Below are 22,513 nucleotides of genomic sequence, written 5' to 3'. Positions count from 1 at the left end.
AATAAACCCAAAAGTCAACAATACTGTGGATGAAAAATCACAGCCAGGCGACAATCTAACTATTTCCTATGGACAAAGACAGCATTTTAGAGAAGCAAAAGTCAACATATTTGTTCAAAGGTATGAACTTTTTAAAATGGCAGATTATAAAAACATTGAATAAATGATTACGTGATTTCAACAAAAGATTATTGAAAAGCCTCTGTTAGTGAAGTAAAGGAACTTAATGCTATAAAGATGAGGGGAACTTCTGGGTTTCACATGAGTTTATGCATTGCGCTCAATGAAGATGAACTATCAAAGAAAAGCAAATTTAGTGCTCTAATGATCAAAAGCAAAGAAACTTCGAAATCAAAATCCCTCCAAACTGAAGAACAGTCGGATGAAGATGATGCATACTGTACTACCGTTTACCCCAAAAGCATATGAATAAAAGAGTATTGCTTAGTGCCTTAATCTGAATGTGAGTCGATTCAGCAAAACATGTAAACTTAGAATATTGTTTAAATTCATTTTAACAAATGTGTGGGACTAGTCATGTGTCAAGAGAGCAATCTCAAACAATGTTCTCTATATATGCACAACAGCTGTAAGTTCTTTAATCATATGGTTTAATTCAGCCCTAACCCAACAGCCAGCAAAAACACAGTCCAAGTATTAAGAAAGGCGCAAAAGGTGCGAGGAACTGGTAACAGAGAAAATAAATCTTTTGAGTGTAACACTGGTGAAAACATTGGTTAATGCCAAGTCATAGGGCTGCCATCATCGTTCCTCTGGCTGCATCTCGCTTCAGCTCTGCAGCCTTGCCACTTCCACGGAAGTACATCAATACTTGCTGCAAGTAAATATAAAATCAAAAGTCAAAGAAAATGGCACAAAGAAGATTCAAAAGAATACCAAGTTGCCGCTGTTACAGAGCTGAGATTATAATAACCTGAAAAACCCAGATGCTCATCAGTGACTCAATACAGAAAAATGCGAACCCAATAAAGTAGAATATCTGCAATTAAGCACAAGTATCAAACATCAATTTATCGTGAAATCATAACTTCAAAATATACCTATCTGGAACAAGATGATAATATACAACTATTGAATTATCCATGGAACTTGGAAACTATAGAAGCTAAGAATTACGTAATTGGAACATACCCCAACCAAAGCACTGCCGCCTATCACATCAATCGCAGCCAAAATACCTCTGTTCATATTTAACAGTATATATTACAACCATTAGTTTGGGCAGAAATAGAATACCAAATTAAATAAAATGAAAAAGACTTTTTAGATCATATTGCTGAGTTACGTCAAAATCATGGAGAACATACAAACCAACCTAACACAGCAATACAATAAACTGATTATTATTATTATCAGGTAGTTATTATCTTTTAGTACATGGAAATTATGCAGAGTAAATATTTCCAACTTATGTTCTTTTGGTTAATAGTTTATCCATTCCCCAATCGAGAATCAATAAGTTCAATCACAAAATCCTTCAGCAATCCCCGATGTTTTCCTTGCCACCGGTAGATAAATCAGTTAAAGATCAGTCACAATAATAATATCAGTTTCCAAGTGAGAAACATAAAATGCAATATTAGAAGGAACTCACGTGAGAGATTTTCCTTTAAAGATAATGGGTGGGGCAACTGCAGCAAAAATGCAAAAGCCAATGTGCAACTGCTTGTAGAAATCGGAAAAAGAAGATGAGCACTTAGCAAAATAAGTGTAGAATAAATGAGTAGTGAAAAAATATATAAACTTGCCATGTAAGAGACAAAAAACCATCCAAACTTCAGAGCACTGTCTGTCCTGTAGAGTGAGATGGTACACAATTTATAAAAAGAAACAACAATATGTATTGTAAATATTAGACTATAAAAGTTATTTTACTTTATCATATTAAGTACATTAAGTAAAATAGGTTTAGATGTATCTCTATTTAAATAAGTTAATTTTAGTATTGAAAATTACAACTTTAAAATATATTGAAAAACTTTTTCTACATGGTATCACGAGCTCCAAATTTTAGGGGGGGTTTTGTTTCGGCTTAAACTCTAACCGTCATCATTGCAGTTTATTTTTTTCCTCCTTGATTGCGGTTTATTTCTTTTGTCCGCCTTCATTGTGAGCTTTTTGAAATCCAGAAACACTATTCGTCAGAAAGATTGTTCAGTGCAAACATTGTTCATCAGGTGAGCACCAGTTCATTTCGAACAAACTGTTCATTCCGTATACACTGTTCAATCCGTGTACATTGTTCATCTTGAGGACATTATCTATTTCGCGTGCATTGTTAACACACCAGTATTATTTGCAGGAAAAAAATCTTGTTCTCTTGCGAAGACACTTTTTCAATAACCAACATGGCTGAAAATAAATCTATTATAATTTTATAATTTATGCCTTTAAAGTTGTCGATACTGGCTCTAAGAATGCTTGGATCTTTGATTCTGGAGTCACTCATCGATTGACATTTGCCTCTCAATATTTTTTGAAGAGCATTTCTCCTTCCTGCATTTCGTATATTATTGTTGCAATGGTTCCTCATACTCGAGTTGATGGTTATGTAGACATTGATATTCAATCTTTTAAATTGAAATATGTGTTTCGCAGTCCCCTTCTGCACTACAACCTTATCTCTATACACAAGCCTACAAAGGATAATTATTGTGCAGTTATATTGTTTCATTCTCATTGTACATTTCAAGACAGAATATTGAGTGCTTCAGAATCAACACGAGAATAAAGGAAGTGTAGCAGAGATGAGGATGTTGCGTTGGATGTGTGGTAAGACTAGAAAGGATAGGATCAGAGTTGTTAATCCCGGATAGCGGAGCGGGGCGGCCAACCTCCGGGAATGGGAATAGTGGGAATAGCGGCATCCCGGATAGCGGGATAAATTTTTGTATACTAATAATTATATAATAATCTATAAACCACCCATAAAATATAATGTGAAACAAAGAATAATGCTTAATTAAGATTCAAAACATAAAGATTCAAATTAAATTTAATTTTAATAAATAAGTTAAATATTTAATAAATAGACTCAAAAAATATATAATTTGTTTATATATTATCTTAAGATAATAGATAGATACAAAATTAGTTATAAAAAATAGGAAATAATATAAGATATGATTTTTTTGAATAAATATATAATAAGATTGATACTTAGTTAGTACACTATCACTACCCGGCAAAAACATATGCAGTATGTTAACCTAATTATCTCTAACTCCACGATGGCGCAGATCTCACTTCTTCAACCAATCAACCCTAATTCACTTCTTCTTCAACCTCTCTCTCGCTTTGCGTCTCTCTCTCATTCTCAGTCTATGAATCATATCTTGGGAAACCCTAATTCACTTCTTCTTCAACCTCTCTCTCGCTTTGCGTCTCTCTCTCATTCTCAGTCTATGAATCATATCTTGGGAAACCCTAATTCACTTCTTCTTCAACCTCTCTCTCTCACTCACTCTCACTCTCTACGAATCAGATTTCACTTCTTCTTCAACCTCTCTCTTGCACAGGGGTGTTTTGTTAATTTTGCCCAGAAAAATGTAAAAAAAAGGTAAAAAAGAACCGGAGCCGCTCCGCCCGGGAATTTTCCACGACACGGGATCCGGTATAGCGGCTGAAGCGGCCGCTTTCTCATCTCCTGCTCCGCACCCTTCATATCGCCTGGCAGGGTGCTGCTCCGCTACGGAGCGCCGGGATAGCGGCCTGGATTAATAACTCTGGATAGGATTAGAAAAGAAAATAGTAGAGTATTGGGGTAGCACCTATAATGGAAAGGATGGTGGAAAATAGACTTAGGTGGTTTGGGCAGATAGAGAGAAGACCGATAGATTCTATGATAAGGAGAGTAGATCGGATGAAGAGAAGTCAAACAACTAGAGAAAGTGGAAGACCTAGAAAGACTAAAAGAAAAGTTATTAAAAAAAATCTTGAGTTTAACAATTTGGATAGAACATTATGAGGAAATTAATCGATGTAGTCAATCCCACTTAGTGGTACAAGGCTTGGTTGTTGTTGTACTTTTCGGGATCTTGAAACGGGAAAGAATAAGACCGAGTTTGAGTTTTTAATCCTTAGTCATAGTTTCCTTAAAACATTCGTTTCAGTTCCTATTTTTAGTGAATCTACTCCTAATCCTATTGAGTCTACTTCTAAAGTTGAGTTATCATCCATTGTGTTGTGTCAATGGTGTGTGTGAGTAAACCTACTCCTAGTCATAGTCTTGAATTTACTCCTAGTCCTATTTCAGTTCCTCAATTGTCTTATGTATTGCAGGAATCAAGCTTTTGAAACCAATTATAGTGTATCAAAGAAAAAGTAAATTCAGTCCGCTTCAGGAAACGATTCTCATATTGGTGATTCTCATAATTCTGATACTTGTGATATTGATCCGAATAATTTACCCATTGCTTGGAGAAAAGATACAAGATTTTGCCCCTCCATGTATAGATATCATATTTTTCAATATGTTTCCTCTAAACAACTTTCCAGGCCATGTCGTAGTTTTATTGCAGTTATTGGTTTTGCGATAATCATATCATCTGTGGAAGAAGCATTTAAGTGTAAAATTGAGCTCAAGCTATGATCTATTGAAGCATTGAAATGTAACATTTGGGCTCAAGCTACAAGTGATGAAATAAAAAAAAAAATGATACTTGGAAAATTATTGAGAAGTAGGGAGACAAGAAGCATGTTGGATACAGAAGGATTTATACTGTAAAGCACAAACCATATGGCCCCCTTAATCATTACAAGACAAGACTAGTGACAAAAGGTTATATTGAAACATATGTAAAGGTGTACATGGCTTGGATTGGACCAGGTTTTGGCTAACTTGTCACCCTACTTGTTCAGCTTTCAACGGGTTGGATACAGCGCCCAACACGCAATTTCCTTGTCAAACTCGAACTAAACCAACTAATAGAGTAGTATAGCTAGACAGTCTTAAAAGAGATTTGTAACTAACTATAAATGTAAAGAAAATCACGTTAACTTAACCTCTTTGAGTTAACATTACTCAAGGAGTTGGTTGATATTTGTAAATATACAGTGTTAGGAATATTTGTATATAGAATAGTCCCACATCGACTATATCATATATTTAGTTGTAATCTCTCTATATATAATAAAGTCTCCATAGTGCTTTACAAAACACACGGTTTATTCAAATGTCTCTTAGTCTCTTGTATTTCAATATGGTATCAGAGCCTGCTGAGAGACAACCCTTTACCGTGCTTTACCCGGTTGACCCACTATCTTCCGGTGAGAAATTTTTGGCAAACCGTGTCATAACTCTGATTTGCCTTCCATACATTTCCGTGACTCATTCCGGCATCCGTTTTCAAATTTCTCCAGTCACCACCGGACTGCCGTCGCCATCCATTGTTGCCGCTATTGTTTTCAGCGACCTTTCGACAAACTAACCCTACCGGCAGAAACGCCTCCTCCGATCTGGCCGATCCCGACGATTTTTCCAGCGCCCCACTCGCCACCGTGCAACTGTTCCAGATCTGATACTCATGGCTACTCCTCAGAACTTTACGCCAAACTACGATGATTTTCTCAGGTGGTATCAAAATTATCAGAACTCATATTCTACTGCTTCGGTTGCACACACTGGTAATTCATCTGCTTGTCTCTCTCAATCATCCTCTCATGGACCTTGGGTCCTTGATTCTGGTGCGTCTGATCATGTTACTGGTAATAAAAATCTTTTCACTTCCCTCTCTACCTCGGGTGTCTTACCTACTATAACTTCTGCCAATGGTTCTCAAACCCAATCTGAAGGGATTGGTACTGTTCAAATTCTACCTTCTCTCTCTGTTACTCCTGTTCTCTATGTACCTAATTGTCCATTTAATTTACTTTCAGCCAGTCGTTTAACTCGTTCTCTTGATTGTATTGTCACCTTCACTAACAGTAATGTTATCCTGCAGAATCGGAGTTCGGGACGGACGATTGGCGTCGGATGTGAGTCTCAACGCCTTTATTACCTCTCAGTGTCATCTGAGGCTTGTTCAGCCAAAGATTCTCCACTCACTATCCATGCTCAGTAAGGTCATCCTAGTCTTCCTAAACTACAAAAGTTGGTTCCAAGTTTATCTAAGGTGTCTAATTTACATTGTGAGTCGTGTCAGTTAGGAAAACACACTCGTAGTCAATTTCCCAATCGAGTCAATAAATGAGCTTCGTCCCCTTTTGCTTTAGTTCACTCCGATGTTTGGGGTCCCTCGCGTATTGTCTCTACACTAGAGTCTAGGTATTTTGTCACCTTTATTGATGATTTTTCACGTTGCACGTGGTTATTTCGAGTCTAGTTAACTCCGGAACCCCTTCAAGACAGTACTCCCACACCTCTTCCGACAGTCCCATTTCCAATTATTCCCGATCATTCTAGCCCTACGATTGCTCTTCGAAAAGGTATACGTGAAACACGAAATCCTTCTCCACATTAAATTGATTTATGTTATTATCGTCTTTCCCCTTTGCAGTATACTTGTTTGTCTTCTTTGTCTTCTGTTTCTATTCCTAATACTCCAGGTGAAGCATTATATCACCCTGAGTGGAGGCAAGCAATGATTGACGAAATGTATGCTCTTCAAAGCAGTGGTGCTTGGGAACTGGTTCCTCTACCCCCTGGAAAATCTTTAGTAGGTTGTCGTTGGCTTTATACAGTGAAGGTTGGTCCAGATGGTAAGACTGATCGATTTAAAGCTCGCTTGGTAGCCAAAGGATACACTCAGATTTTTGGATTGGATTATAGTCATATCTTCTCGCCTATAGCCAAGATGGCATCTATTAGACTTCTTCTAGCCATTGCAGCCATTCAACATTGGCCTCTTCATCAACTTGACATCAAAAATGTCTTTTTACATGGTGATCTTGAAGAGGAAGTATATATGGAGCAACCACCTGGGTTTGTTGCTCAGGGGGAGTCCTCACATATGGTTTGTAGGCTACACAGGTCTCTTTATGGTCTTAAGCAATCTCTGAGAGCTTGGTTTGACAGATTCAGCATTGTAGTACAACAGTTTAGTATGGTCCGTAGTGAAGCTGATCATTCTGTGTTTTATCGTCACTCTGCCCAAGGGTGTATCTATCTCATTGTATATGTGGATGATATTGTCATAACTGGCATTGATCAGCAAGGAATACTCCAGTTAAAACAACATCTCTCGAATCAATTTCAGACAAAAGGTCTTGGTAAACTCCGCTATTTCTTAGGTATTGAGGTAGCCCAATCTAAAGATGGTTTGGTGATTTCTCAGCGGAAATATGCTATGGATATTTTGGAAGAAACAGGTTTGTTGAACGCTAAACCAGCTGATACTCCTATGGATCTAAGTGTCAAACTCCTACCCAGTCCGGGGGAGCCCCTATCTGACTCAGGAAAGTATAGGAGATTGGTTGGAAAGTTGAATTATCTCAAAGTCACTCGTCCCGACATTTCTTTTGCAGCTAGTGTGGTAAGCCAATTCTTAAATTCTCCTTGCCAAGAACACATGGATGTTGTTGTCCGGATTCTAAGATACATCAAATGTGCTCCAGGAAAAGGCCTTGTGTATGAAGATAAAGGACATACTCAGATAGTTGGATACTCCGATGCTGATTGGGCAGGGTCACCCATTGATAGACGATCCACCTCTGGGTATTGTGTACTTGTTGGAGGAAACCTTATATCCTGGAAAAGTAAGAAACAAAATGTAGTTGCAAGATCAAGCGCCGAGGCAGGGTATAGGGCCATGGCAATGGCTACATGTGAACTCATTTGGTTAAAACAGTTGCTCAAAGAACTTCAAATTGAAGAAGCAAGACCAATGACACTTGTTTGTGATAATCAAGCTGCATTGCACATTGCTTCAAATCCAGTCTTCCATGAGAGGACCAAACACATTGAGATAGACTGTCACTTTGTCAGAGAGAAGATTGAATCAGGTGACATTGTCACAAGCTTTGTCAACTCCAATGATCAATTAGCAGATGTGTTTACAAAATCCCTGCGAAGTCCCAGAACTAATTATATATGTGGCAAGCTTGGTGCATTTGACTTACATGCTCAAGCTTGAGGGGGAGTGTTGATATTTGTAAATATATAGTGTTAAGAATATTTGTATATAGAATAGTCCCACATCGACTATATCATATACTTAGTTGTAATCTCTCTATATATAATAAAGTCTCCATAGTGCTTAACAAAACACACGGTTTATTCAAATGTCTCTTAGTCTCTTGTATTTCAATGGAGTTGTTAATGTCTTCACACCTGAGAGCATACCTCAATCCAATTCAACACCTCCATCATACTTTTAGCAGTGGATAAAGGAGGTCGTTTTGCAGGTATATCCAAGGTTTAGTGTCAGAAGATCAACTCTAAGCCAAGGCATGAGATGCCAATATTTGTTATATTATCACAGGCACTCATCCATGATGCCTATGATGCTCGAACCTACATCTTGGAATAATTCTCAAGCATGGAAGGAAGCTCCATCGCCAGGATGGAATAAGTGGATACCTAATACAAATCAATGCAACTCTCACTCAGCAAATAGAGCATCACATAGTCTTGCATCTAGGTTAGCTCAAATTCCTCAAGCAAGACAACTTAGGCCCATCTGATAGGCTCTAGCAATGATAGTCAAGCCATGTTCAGTCCTTCTACACGGCAATAGTGTCCAGATTCAGATGCAACACATCAGGTTACACCAATTATTCAGACTGCTTTCATGATGGAGAAATTCTACCAGGTTCTAATCAAGTTTTACATGACAATGGTCAAGGTTTGTCCATAACATCTATTGGCTCCAAAAAATTTCATTCAACTCACAAAGCACACACACAAATGAAACTTCAAAAACTATTACCAGTTCCTGATATTAGAACAAATCTCATATATGTTAGAAAATTTGCTAAGGTTAATGATGTCCTTTTTGAATCCCATGCTGATAAGTGTTTGGTAAAGTCTCATGCCTCAATCTGAAGTTCTCTTACAAGGCTCTATAGGGTGTCTCTACACCTTTGGTGGTTTGTTCAACACTACAACATCTCCCTCTCTGAACACTCTTACATGTGATCATTTCGTTCAGAATAATACTATGGAAACTACTTTGAACACTATTTGGCACAGCAGATTTGGATGAGCTTGTTATTCACATATCACACCCTATTCTAATCATAAGAATCAACCCGAGAATAAAGTAAATGTAGCAGAGATGAGGATGTTGTGTTGGATGTGTGGTAAAGAGTAGACGAGATAAGATTAGAAATGATAATTTTAGAGAAAGTGTTGGGGTAACACCTAAAGAAAAAAAGATGATGGAAAATAGGCTTAGGTGGTTTGAACATGTAGACAGAAGACCGGTAGATTATGTTGTAAGAGGAGTAGTTCAGACGGAGAGGAGTCAAACAACTAGAGGTAGAAGAAGACCAAAAAAAACTATAAGAGAAACTATAAAAAACTCGAGATTAACGAATTAGAAAGAAACATAGTATTGGATAGAACATTATGGCGGAATTTGATCCATGTAGCCGATTCCATTTAGTGGTACAAGGCTTGTTGTTGTTGTATAGTACAGTTCAGCCAAGAAAACGAAGCAAACCGAGCAGGATTGAACCATAACAAAAATTCAAAAGTATAATAATTTGATTAAAAAAATGCTACAAACACAGTTTGGTTTGGAATTTAGAATTGGTATACCAAACCAATACATTTATGTGTCCTGCTTATTCACAAATTGGAAGAAGGTTAACCATCAATAAAAATCCACCCACTCTACCCACCCTCTTCTTTTGGTGTCCCTTCCCACAAAAGATAAGATCAAGATATTGGACAAGGTGATTTTGTTCTGACTAGCTTTTCAATATTTATAATTACATTTGCTTTAGAAGGCTCACATTCTTCCTGCATATCATCCAGGTATAGAAATGCATATCATCCAGGTATAGAAACTGCTTTAATTGTAAAGTGTCAATACTTATAATTACAGTTGCCTTAGAAGTTAGAAGGCTCACATTCTTCCTGCATATCATCCAGGTATAGAAACTGCTTTTATTGTAGAGTGTTGCGTTTCATAATTAATTGAAGCTTAGCTAGAATATATATATATATATATATATATATATATATATATATATATATATATATATATATATATATATATATATATATATATATATATATATATATATATATATATATATATATATATATATATATATATATATCAATTTTTAGGCTGAAAAAATCTCGAATGAATATCTCAATGCTAAACTAAAAAATATATATGTTAAATCAGATTGAACACTACCTCATAGCACGATAAAGGGGGCGATACCACATTACATAGGATGCTGGAGCACCAGATATAAAGTATATAATAGCAAGAAACCAGATGGTTGGACCTGCACGGCAAGACAAAACCCTTGAAAATGAAACATGACCTAACCAGATTGATGGTCCAATTTTCAGTTATAAGACAAACCTTCTCCTTTGATCCAAGCAGTGGTAACTGCCACTATATTCCACAAAAGACACAGAACCAAACCTGCAGATTATAACAAAGTTGTAAAACTAAGATATAATACAACAATAGTCAAAGAAAATAAGAAAAAATATGCTGTTGAAATTAGTGCTTTAGATAGTGGTGGGGAAAGAGAGCATGACATTATGAATGATCTCAATTGATATTAGTTTGATGTGATACTATACTAACACTGATTTATACAATTACTAAGTTCAATTCTAATTATATTATTAGGAAACAAATCATGAAATAGAATAAAATAAAAATATAGAAATCGTTCCTAAAATAATATCCAAGATAATCTAAAGTATTCTAAAATATGTATAATACACTTCTAGTGAAATGGAGGTGTGGTACTTTTAATGGGTTGTAAGGGGAAAAAGGAAGATCAAACTTCCCCGCCTAAAGGAAAATAAAATAAAAAACATTATCCGTTGCGACACAGAAATAATGCATTTTGCAGATAAAATATCTACTAAAATGAAACTCGTTCCTCCTTTCCTTCTCAATTTTTTTTACTAAACTTTGTTGACAACACATTCTCCAACAACACAAAAGGTGGGCTAAGAATTGGACTCATATAGTTCTCATCTATGGTGAAAGTAACTTTGTAAACATAAAGGGGAGAGAGCAGATGGGAGAAGAAAGATACAATAAGGATTTCTTGCGGGAAAAACTGTGGAATTGAAATTGAAGGACTTTATAACAATATATTTTTATTTCCAAGATGCCATGGTCCATGATGGACCACATAGTGGATTGGTCTACCCTAGCATTAGCCCTAGTATGTCTAAATGTCAACTGTACTTATAAAAAAAACTAATAAGAAATATCTCGAGATTAATGAGTTGGATAGAAGCATGGTATTTGATAGAACCTTATGGCATAGTTTGATCCATGTAGTAGACTACACTTAGTAGAATAAGGTTTGGTTGTTGTTTTAATAATAATAATAATAATCATCAGCAAGAACGTAGATAGTTATGACCTGAAACATTTTAGACAGCAGTTCTGGAGTTCAACATACCTAACCATGTTGTAAATGCAACATACTGCATCCTCTGAAGATGTATTGGTATTTCATTTCCAATGTCATGATGAATGATGGGAAAAAAAGGTGGCCAATTTTTTTCCTCTATTACAATACCAGCTGCAAAAAAAAGGAATTGTAAAACACCAAAATAAAGAAATTGTTTTTGGTGGACTCTTTGTGAATAGATGAACTAAAATACCTCGTGATATGGCGTCCTCTCTTCTTTTTAGTTCCTACAGCATATCATGAGATACATCAATTTCCTGGCACTACTAATGATAGTATATTCCTATGGCCAAATAAACTTTCCTATGAAAGGTAGAAGTAGAGATAGTTTGTGTACAGAACACTGACTCAATACTCAATAGAAGGTCTATCAATATACAAATGCCAATACATTTAATAGAAGAGCAAGTGGCCAGTGGGACGCATCAAGGAATTAACATAAACTCCACTTGCTACCAGTTACGTCCTTAATATTAATCAACAGCAATAGTTTATCAGCAGCACCTATATATAAACTAGTAGAAACTATATTGAATTATATGACTAACTAACCAAGTTGCTAACTTGCAAGTGTGCTACTTGTGTTCCAAAAATATATCATCTATATCAACAACAACAAAAATCAAGTAATATATCAGGATGTATCACCTGTTCCCTTCTTTTCAGTTCAGCCTCTTTAGCTTGAAGTTCCTTCTCCTTTGCTTTGACATCCTAAAAATAAGAACATATTAAATCTTGGGGCAATAACAGCGTTGAGACAGATAGATTTGATATTATTATAGTTCAACATTTTCACACCCAGGCTACCTTTGAGCTATCAAGAGGGATGTCAATAGTTGCCCCACGATCATAAGGCTCGGGAGGAAGGGGTGAAAGCCTTGAGGTCGCAGAAGGAACACTTCCAGGGTTCTTCAAGTTCAAACAATTACATAGTAAATTTATAAATAATAATTTTTTTCTTTATGTTTCATGTTTGAAAAGAAACAAAGTTTTAGGAAATGAGACCAAGAGAGAAGAGAAAAAAGGGACAACAGATCATTATAGTTGCTAACTGCTCCCTTATACATGATTGCTCTCTTTTTAAAGTTGACACTTGACACATCATCAGAAAAAAATGGTCTGAAATCACAACCAAACATTTACACTAGACCTCCCAAATCAATATCTGATAAAAGAAAGAAACAAAAAGTGCCAAGAAAATAAAGAAACCGTCGTAAAAATTACTTCCACAAACCGGCTCTTTGCGTTATGAAGCACAAAGCTGCCTCTCTGCCTCTGCTCATTAAAATTATGTACTGACCAAATTTTATCTTTCCAAATACAAAACCAACAATGCCTTAAGAAACCCTCCATTGAAACTGGGTGTACTTCATTGCTTAACCCCCAAGACAAACTTCACAATGAGAGTGCATCTTTGCCATTCTCCACCTTAATAAAACCCTTATGCAGCTCCTAAATTAAATTAACAATTGGCTATGGAAAGGGACTTACAGGTGTCTTCCAACTACCCCACCACCAATACACTGTCGACCAAACTAACAAACAGATAGAACCATGCTTATCATCCATCTACTTTCATTTCATGGGCTTTATTGAAAGTAAATGTGTTGTGTGTATATCCTTCAATAAGTAAACCCTGCCTCACGTTGTACTTTGTTGCGGATGAAACAGATGAACCTGATCTAGACCCAACTTATTGATTACAAAAGCCCTATTCTCTACAGAAACCGGATGACATGTCACTCCATGGTAGGAGAACATCATTATTTCTACAAACTACCCACATGATCATCAGTTTCATGGGAATAAATAAACGACTCTGTGACCATTCAGCATGAAGTTTTATCTCAAGACCTCAAGAGTTCCACATTCTGGTTTTCCCAGCATAGTAGGAGATGACAGCTAAACCAAGTGAAACCTAATAGCACATTTTCTCTCTACAAGAACTCTCCTCCTATTATAATCTCCCACGAAAAGCGTCCATATAGGAGTACATAATTGTCTTCCATGTATAAGTCTACAACCAATTTTTAGAAAGTATTCCAAATAATTTAGGCTTAACCACAGTACTGGTTCCCCTATTTTCATCCGCTCATGGAATTGGTCCCTCATTATAAATTACTCCGATTTTGGTCCCTCCCTCAAATTTTTAAACTCAAGCGCTAAATGATGAGATTTGTGAGATGTGATCTAATGATGTGAAATGATCAATGTCCATGAAATTGCAAGAAAACCCCGTAAAAACATCAATTTCAACTTTAGAAATTATTCATTTTTTTAAAATTTAATTAATGACATAAATAATTAATCAATCTGGATGATTATGCATCATCCAATCATAGGTCATGTCATTTACAACATATCACATTATTATTATTTAGTACAAATATCTATGAGAAGGACCAAAATTTGAGGATTTTAAAATGGGGGAACCAATTCTGTTAACAGTAGAGGTAAAGGGGTAAAAACTGCAATCAAGTTAATATTTAACTAAGCATTACATAGGTATTAATGGTTATTGTTTTCTACCATGCTTACTCATACTTAATAATGAATTAAAAAACATTAGTTCTTGTGCTGCAAACTTAATTAGACTCACTCACCCCACAAATAAAAAAAAGAGAGAGAATCCAATCCTTCTAACCTTTTGACACTCAGCAACAAGCAATCAACTTCAACAATTGAATAACACAAATCAACAACTACCAGCATGTGTCATTAACTAAAATAAGCTAAAACCTTTTCCTTAGGTGGAACCTTACCAATGAGTCCTTCCTAGCATATCAAGTAAATATAAATCTCCAATTTATTTGAATGGGAGAAATCCTACAAAATCTAAAGTTCAAATTAAAGTAACACTCAATACGGTTAAAACCCTTGCATCAAAATATAGAAGATGCGTATCAAAAAGCTAAAACAATCATTGATTCCTTTGTCAAAATATTGTCCTACAAAATGCTGTATGTTAATGTATAATGGTATCAATTAGAGAATGAGGAAAACTTACAGTAGTGTAAAATGCCCCTCCACCATAACTTGATTGCCCAGATCCTTTTTTAGCTGTCCCATCCTAATATTACCAACAAAAATGCTTAATATTTTGATCCTTAAAGTAATATTCAAATACGAAAGCAAACCAAAAAGAACTAAATATCTGCAGTTTCAAATCAACAATAGCAATTGTTATTTAAGAATCACGAAACCCGTCTACAAAGAATCTAAAGATCCAATGTGAGAAATGTAATAATTCTGTGAGATGTCAATCTCTCTATAAACATCAAGTATATGTCTAATTGGAAAAACAAGATCCTGCTAATGACTGATCAAACACAAGCTAATTTCCATGCATACTTCGTAAACGGTAAGCTAAGAGTAACTCAGCCCTACGAATTCAGGCGGTAAGGTGAGGGATGTTTCAGCTCTATACTTATTTTCAAGTCATATCTCATCCAACATGACTTGAATGACTTGAGCGGCCTGAGTGCAGATGGTCCAATAGATTTTGGATAGACTCTGTTACTATCTTAAAAAATAATTGCCCCTAATTTAACCCTAAAAAAATGGATGTCTCCTACTTATATAAACATATTTTCAAGTCGTTTCTTCAATGCAAGACTCGCCAATATTAACAATGTACTAGAAGACAAAATCAGATCCATTGACATCAGATCAGCAGCACATACAAAGGGGTTTTTAGATATCTTACATGTAATACATTATAATTTTGCTGGCTTCCAAGTTTCAAATTGTTAGGTATATCAATTGAACAGTCGCTGAAGAAATTGTGAATTAACCATTTCAAACACTTACATTTTGTTCATCACTGAGAAATATTGAGAGGATTATCGAAATTCAATCCAACTCCAACGATAAAGCGAAAAGCGATTATCCACATTTTTACGCAATAGGAAACGTGAAAAAGCAAGAGCAGAAAATGAAGTAAAGCAAAAAGGAAAGAAATGGAACTAACCGCAAAGGGATTGACATGAGTCTCTTCTTCTTCGAAAGGGTTTGGATCGTAGCGACTCATTCTAGGAGAATGAAAGGATCTTCGGAATCGGAAGAAAACGGAGTTAGTGCGGATGTTTCAGTGGCTTTGTGTGCCGTACACAATGCACACAAGCACACAGAGAGAAAGGGCGATAGAATCTACGGGTGTTTCGCTTTCCGATTTTGTCTCTTCCTTAGCCGAAACTGCGCACTACACTCTCAAGCGAAGCGGAAAAGCTTCATGCATTCTCTCTTATAACCACCGTTTCACGTTTCTAAGTACTTTTTTACCTTTTCTTAATTATTATTTTAATATTAAAATATTTTGATGTATTTGTTTTGGAATAAAATATTTAATTAAGGGAAGTTTTAGAAATTAGAAGACAATTTCTCATCTCACCCTATGAATCTCTTACGTACCACCGAATCGACAAAAATGTCTTCGTGCTTCCGTAGATGCACCTTTGGAAGTACCTTTTTTATTTAAGGTTGTTTTGTTCCGTAGCTGCACTTACAGAACTCTTCCGTAGTAGATGTTCCGTAGATGCATCTACTGGAAGGTTTGACGTTATAGCTTGCGTCAGACCTTTCCCCTCTCTCATTCTCTTTATTTCAAACTCTCAACTCTCAAACACTCTCAAACTCTCTCAATCCCAAATTTCAAACTTCAAATTTCTTTCTCCCGAGTTCGGCTACGTTGTCCACATTAAAAACAAATCTCTATTTGAATCGGTAACTTTTTGAAATTTTGAGTTATTTTAGAGTATTTGTGAAATTGAATTAGAATTTGATATTTAGGTGTAGAAATGATTGGATAGGTTTAGAGATATTGTTTAGAGAAAATGTAGGTGTTGTTTGAGGTTTATTACGGACGATCAAGCCAAAAAATGGAGTTTTCGGGAAATTGAACAGTGGAGTTACGTCATTGTTACGTTTCTGAGCTTCAGTGCCTTCCGTAGATGCACCTACGGAAGAGATGAACGCTATGGCATTCCGTAGATGCACCTACTGAAGCACCATAAATTTTGAAACTAAGGTCCTTCCGTAGATGCATCTACGGAAGAGTGTTTTTTTTTTTCCTTTTCTTGTTTATTTATAAATTATTGTTCATTTATAAATACATAATATCTAACTAGATGTTATCTGTAACATCCCGATTTTATTAGCTATTTTATTAATTATTTAATTTGGTGTTTTTATTAATTGTTGTTTTATTTAATTATTATTTGGTATGATAACTATTTAATTGTGTGTTATTATGCTAATTGAGCTATTTGAGTAATTAGGAGAATTATAAGATAATATGCTATTTGGCTTAAGTGGTAGAAATATAACATTGGATAAATTAGTGAGTTAAGTCCATTTGATTTGAGAAAGATAGTAAGGAGATTAGGTTAGCCTCTCATAACTTTCATTTTGGGAAAAGAAGGAAGAGAAAGCTCAAGAGAAGAGAAAGAAGAAGAAATAGGGGAAAAGAGAAAAGAGAATAGAAAGAGGAAGATTGAACCTTGAGGTAAGGCGGAGAGTCTATATTATCTTGAGTATATATGTATGCAATGGGTAGTTGTATGCTTAGGATTCTTCATTTCTCTATTTCATAATTTGGAAAATGTTAGGGTTTATGCTAGATTCATGAGATTTGTGCTATTAAACATGTTTTGGTTTAAATTGTTGGTAATAGATGCTAAATACTAGTTGTAAGTGTTATTTCTAGTAGTATGAAAGTGGTTTAGTGTGATAGAATCACCATTTCGCATAACTGAGTTCTCTGCAAATTTTTCTGCATAATCGCGTGTCCGCTAAGCGAGCTCATGCCGCTAAGCGAAGTCTGGGAGCAAATCTGAAAAATCGCGAGTCCGCTAAGCGAACTTGGTCCGCTAAACGAGATTGCAAAAGTGGAACGTTTCTGTTTTACGTTTGGGGAAGCGCGCTGGGAGGCTGTTAAGCGAACATTGCTATGTGAAATTTTATGAAACTTCTAAATGTCATAATTTTTTATCCGTAACTCCTTTTTATGCGTCGTTTAACGCTTTAGGAAGCCAATGTTATTATCTATGTGATAGGATAGAATTGATTGGCACTTATTAAATTAATTATGATGTTGTTGTGTGAATAACATGTAATTATGTATATGTGAGTTATGAATCGATGAATTGTGGATGACATTTGTTGAATATGTATGTGATATGATATTCATGAAATTGTGTGAATGAACATATGTTATTTGGATGCATTCATTGTGAATGATTACTTGATGTATGGTGTACAATTGGCAAACTACATGTATTTATGTATGCGTATGTCATGAACAAATGTTATATGTGAATAACATGTGTTGATATTGTTACCTTGTGGTAATTGTTGATATTGATTACATGATGAGTGTATGATGTGCAATTGGTGAATAATTTAATGTGCGAATTATGTGATATACTTGAATGTTAAGATTATATGAATAATTCTTAATTGCATATGTGTTAGTGATTGTGTGTATACATGAATGCTTTAATTTAACGAATGTGTATGTTGTTGTTGGTGAATACCATGAGTATGATGTATTTTGTACAATTGGTGGATAATTTAATGTGTGAATTATTGTGGTATGCGGTATGTTAAGATTGTATGGATAATCTTAATTGCATACATCTTATGATAATTGTACATGCATTCATGGTTGACCTTGATCCTTGATCGAAAATCGAAGTGGTGAAGCTTTGGATTCACATATTGGCTTGGATTCTAGAGGTAGAATCGGTAGCAGTGAAACTTTGGGTTCACATTGGTTGGCTTTGAAACATAGGTGGTAAAACTTTGGGTTCACAATGGTGGCTTTGGTCTTGTCCGGATCGGAAGCGTGGCTTAGATTCTAGATATTGAATTGAAAAGCGGTGAAACTTTGGGTTCACATGTGTAGCGATAAAAAATACTCGACGTGTTCACACACTCGAAATGCAACAGAGTCGCCACCGAGCTTTATTTATTCCAAAAAGGAAAGGGAAAATATCGATAAAACCCACAAATGAAAAGAAAAGGATAAGATGGTCATCGCAACCAAATTAGGGTTCGGGAGTCGGTTAAGCAAGGGGAAGGTATTAGCACCCCTCACCTCCATCGTACTTGATGGGACCCATTTAGTTAGTTTCGTGTTTGAGTGTTAGCGTGATGTTTCCGTTCTTTTGCTTATTATTTGAGAAAAGATAAAAGAAAAGGTTTTTTTAGGGTTTTTACTATGAAGAAAAAGAAAAAGAAAATTTTATTATTATGCTCACCAAGACGTTTGTATCTTGTGCCTACGTATTCCCTCGTGTAATGGGAAAGTCAGAGCAATCGTAGTTCGTGCGAAGAACCACGAAAGTTTGTTGGTTAATTTTAGCGAGAGGTACTCGATCGCATTCAAATGTAGACAATACTACGTGCACATGGATAAGAGATCACTGCAAGAATGGATGACTATATCAAGAGTAAGACGAGATTTTGGCCATCATCGCATTCGAGTGGAAGATATTCGATCTTCACATGTGGAAGTACGTTCGCATTTGAAATTGACTAAGTATCCCGTTTATGAAAAGATATTTTAAAGATGAAAAGTCATAAGGCAAAAAGGTTAGAATAAAATCGAGATTGTTTTTTGAAAGGATGTTTAGTGAACCCTTTGAGCATAGGTGTGCACCTAGCGCGTTGTTCACCCAAGATATTCAAAAGGATATGAGCCCAATTGTCACTTGTTATCCACATTGGTAAAAGAGGATATAGACGGACTTTTAGTAAAGGATTGAGCATAGGTGTTCACCTAGCGCGTCTTTACCCAAGGTATTCAACAGGAGCGAGTCCCATTGTCACTTGTTGTCTTTGTTAATTAATTTGTTTTGATTCAAAGGATCAAGGTATTCAAGAGGTGTTCACCCCTTGTCACTTGATCTCTTGGTTTGATTAATGTGTTTTAATTCAAAAGATCAAGGTATTCATGAAGTGTTCACCTCTTGTCACTTAATCTCTTGATTAAGAAAGGTTTTTTTATGTTTGATTCAAAGAATCAAAGGTATTCAAGAGGTGTTCACCCCTTGTCACTTGATCTTTTTGATTTAATTAATAGGGATTATTAAAAATAGTTTTGTTAGTGTGTTTTGATTCAAAAGAATCGAGGTATTCAAGAGGTGTTCACCCCTTGTCACTCGATCTTTCGGTATGGTTAAAAAGATTTTTGGGAAGAAGAAACTCGACATTGGATCGAGAAATTATTTGGAACGACTTGGCATTGGACCAAGGTTTATTTATTTTTGAATTGAAAAATTAATCTAATGTTTTTTTTTGCTATTTTTAATAAGAAAAGGGGAAATAAAAATTCTAATTATAACATATTTTTTGGAAGATTATTTTAGAAAAAAACAGTTAGTAAAATAAAATAAAACCAAATTGGACTTAAAAAGAAATGAATGGGGGTATGAAACCTGGATTAAGGGTGCATGACCCATAGCAGCCAAAGCCCAAGATAATGCAATTTAAAAAATTAAAAAAACCTATGGATCTGGGCCGGGTCAACCCAGGATCCATCTCCTTCTAATCTAAATAAACAGGTTATCAAAAAAAAACCTAAGAGCCAAAACGGTACATCTTGCCACCTCTCTCTTACTCGTTTTCGAACAACAACCAACTGATCTCTCCTCTCTCTCTCTCTCTCTCGTTCTTACATTCGACAGAAACAAACAACAAGACATCATCATCAATCTCTCATCTCCCTTGTCTGTTCTCTATTTCGACAGAAACAAACAACAAGACATCATCATCAATCTCTCATCTCACTTGTCTGTTCTCTATCGTTAAACAACAACAACAAGACAAAACTCTCTGCCTCACTCTCGAATTTGCACTCGATATTCTTAGCTCAATACCCTCTCTCGATTTCGCTAATCTCACTCTCTCGATCTCTCAATCTTTCACTCTTGCTCTCGCGGTTCTCTCGATATTGTTCATCATTCTGTTCTCTCTCGGTGAGCACATATCACAATCAGAATAAACAAAAAGAACCAACACACAAAAATTGCAATACAAGACAAAGATTAACAAGTATTTCTCATCACTACAGTTCAGAATTGCGAAAATGAATGTTAAATTTACCAATCCGAATGTTATCGGATGAATAAATTACAGGTAATCTTTAGGTTCTACTCAGCTTCTCCTTCTATTCGGCTTCCATTATCTGCGATTCTGGTGCGTTGTCTTTGAATGATGTTGAATACTTGTTGTTTTGAAGGTTGAGCAGAGCTGCTTTGAAGGTTTGGTGCGATTCTGTTTTGTTGTGATTTAGTGATGTGTTGTTGGTGATGAGCTGCTAGTTTATGGAGAATGGATCTGTAGATGAAGTGATTTGATGAAGGTTGTGAGGTTGGTGATTTGTGTGTGGTGAAAGGTTGGAGGGTCTGGTTGAAGATGGATGAAGTCGATGGCTGAAGGTGGGTTAGGTTGATTGGAAGAAGAACTCAAGAATTTCAGCAGAGTTTCTATATTATCTTCCTCCTCTCTACTGTGCCTTTTTTCTCCCCTTTTTTGCTTGTGTTGAGTCTATTTTTATAGTTGGGATTAGGGTTTGAATATGAATTTTGAGATGAAAATTGGGGGGGAAATGGCTGTGAAGATTTGAACTGTTTTGGTAACTGATCTAGTACTTTCTTGATGCAGGATTTGTTATGAACAAATTGGTAATTGTTTTGGAGTGTATTGGACAGCAGCATAGCAGGTTTATTGGACCGTTGTTATTGAAATTTTTGGTGAACATAGAAGTGCAGGCAGTAGCAGGGTTTGCAGAACCATGAAAGACAAAATTGTTATTATTTTTTTTGATAAAAAAGGTAAAGATGGGCTTAACATGTAACTTGGGCCTAACCAAAAATTCTAGAATGCACCCAAAACTTCTACTTTTTTTTTTTTGTTATAAAAGTTTTTTACTAATGATAAAAACTAGGATAAAAATAAACTAAAACTAAAATAATGTTAATTCTAATTAAACTGAATAAACTAAACTAAATTTAAATTTTTAAAACTATTTTTTTTTTAAAATTAAAATGATGTAGAGACCTAAATCTAAATGGAATTAATGGGAGCCTTTAATTAAAAATTAATTTTGAAGTAGAAATTGAAAAGATGAATAAAAAAATTGCGAAATATGCAAGAAATGTTACAATTTGAATGTAAACGGAATGCGAATGCAATATGACCATATGAACAAAATTTGTAGGACAAAAATTGGGGTGCGACAACATGGTACCACATGCATTGGGTCACATTAATTGCATTTGGGTCACATTGTGTTTTTGTATTTATGTGATTGCTTTGTATGAATATTGAGAATTGTGTGGAATGTACGATAATTGTGGAACGTATTCAATTATGAAGTGTGATGAATGAAAATGCTATTGTATGCTATATTCATTTTCATATTGTATGTATTCATTATGATGTGAATTCTCACCCTTCTGTTTGAATAATGTTCATCGTGACATCGTGCAGATTCTGACGAGTAGTGAGCTTGTCCGAGGATATAGTCGAGGAACTTTTTGTTTATCTTTTGTTAGGTATTGAGTCAATGCTCTGGTCATGTAACACTAGGGTATTTGAAATCATGTTATTGGATGTTTGGATTATTGTTATCTTTATTGTATTTGACATGATATTGTGGATGTATTATGTTGATGGTTATGCTGCCTATTGTTGGATTCATATGACATTTAATGGTATGATAATGTTATTATGATTTTGGTAGATGGTTATAGTATGGGATATAATCATTGAAATGTTTTGAGTTATAATTCTTCCGCGTGCGATATGCATAATTTATGAAAGCATGAAATTTCAAATTGTGTTATGAAATGATCAGGTGCGTGTTTGTAAGATTGTTCTAGGTTTTCATTGTGATAAAAATAACATCTGACGCACTTTTTCT

The 22,513-nt window shown here is 35.4% G+C and overlaps 1 protein-coding gene across 3 annotated transcripts; it reads right to left on the bottom strand.

Moving 5' to 3' along the window:
* Positions 1-472: 472 nt before the first annotated feature.
* LOC131601704 (secretory carrier-associated membrane protein 1-like) lies at positions 473-15,827 on the bottom strand. 3 transcript variants are annotated; one of them, XM_058873572.1, is made up of 13 exons: positions 15,557-15,823; positions 14,594-14,656; positions 12,394-12,495; positions 12,235-12,297; positions 11,780-11,813; positions 11,575-11,697; positions 10,506-10,568; positions 10,332-10,425; positions 1,770-1,815; positions 1,616-1,683; positions 1,153-1,201; positions 935-1,000; positions 473-835 (listed from the first exon to the last, which is right to left on the bottom strand). In XM_058873572.1, the coding sequence occupies exons 1-13, from the start codon at positions 15,614-15,616 to the stop codon at positions 749-751; spliced, it is 918 nt and encodes a 305-aa protein (XP_058729555.1). In that variant the 5' UTR covers positions 15,617-15,823; the 3' UTR covers positions 473-748. The 3 variants fall into 3 exon arrangements, with proteins under 3 accessions (XP_058729555.1, XP_058729556.1, XP_058729557.1); XM_058873573.1 differs by lacking the exon at positions 12,394-12,495 and having other exon boundaries at positions 15,557-15,827; XM_058873574.1 differs by lacking the exons at positions 473-835; positions 935-1,000; positions 1,153-1,201; positions 1,616-1,683; positions 1,770-1,815 and adding an exon at positions 8,347-10,042 and having other exon boundaries at positions 15,557-15,827.
* Between the last annotated feature and the right edge of the window lie 6,686 nt (positions 15,828-22,513).

This window comes from Vicia villosa, linkage group LG5, assembly GCF_029867415.1.
Source record: "Vicia villosa cultivar HV-30 ecotype Madison, WI linkage group LG5, Vvil1.0, whole genome shotgun sequence".
Lineage (NCBI taxonomy): Eukaryota > Viridiplantae > Streptophyta > Magnoliopsida > Fabales > Fabaceae > Vicia > Vicia villosa.
Note: the sequence above shows the minus strand (reverse complement) of the source record. Positions and strands in the feature narration are given on the sequence as shown.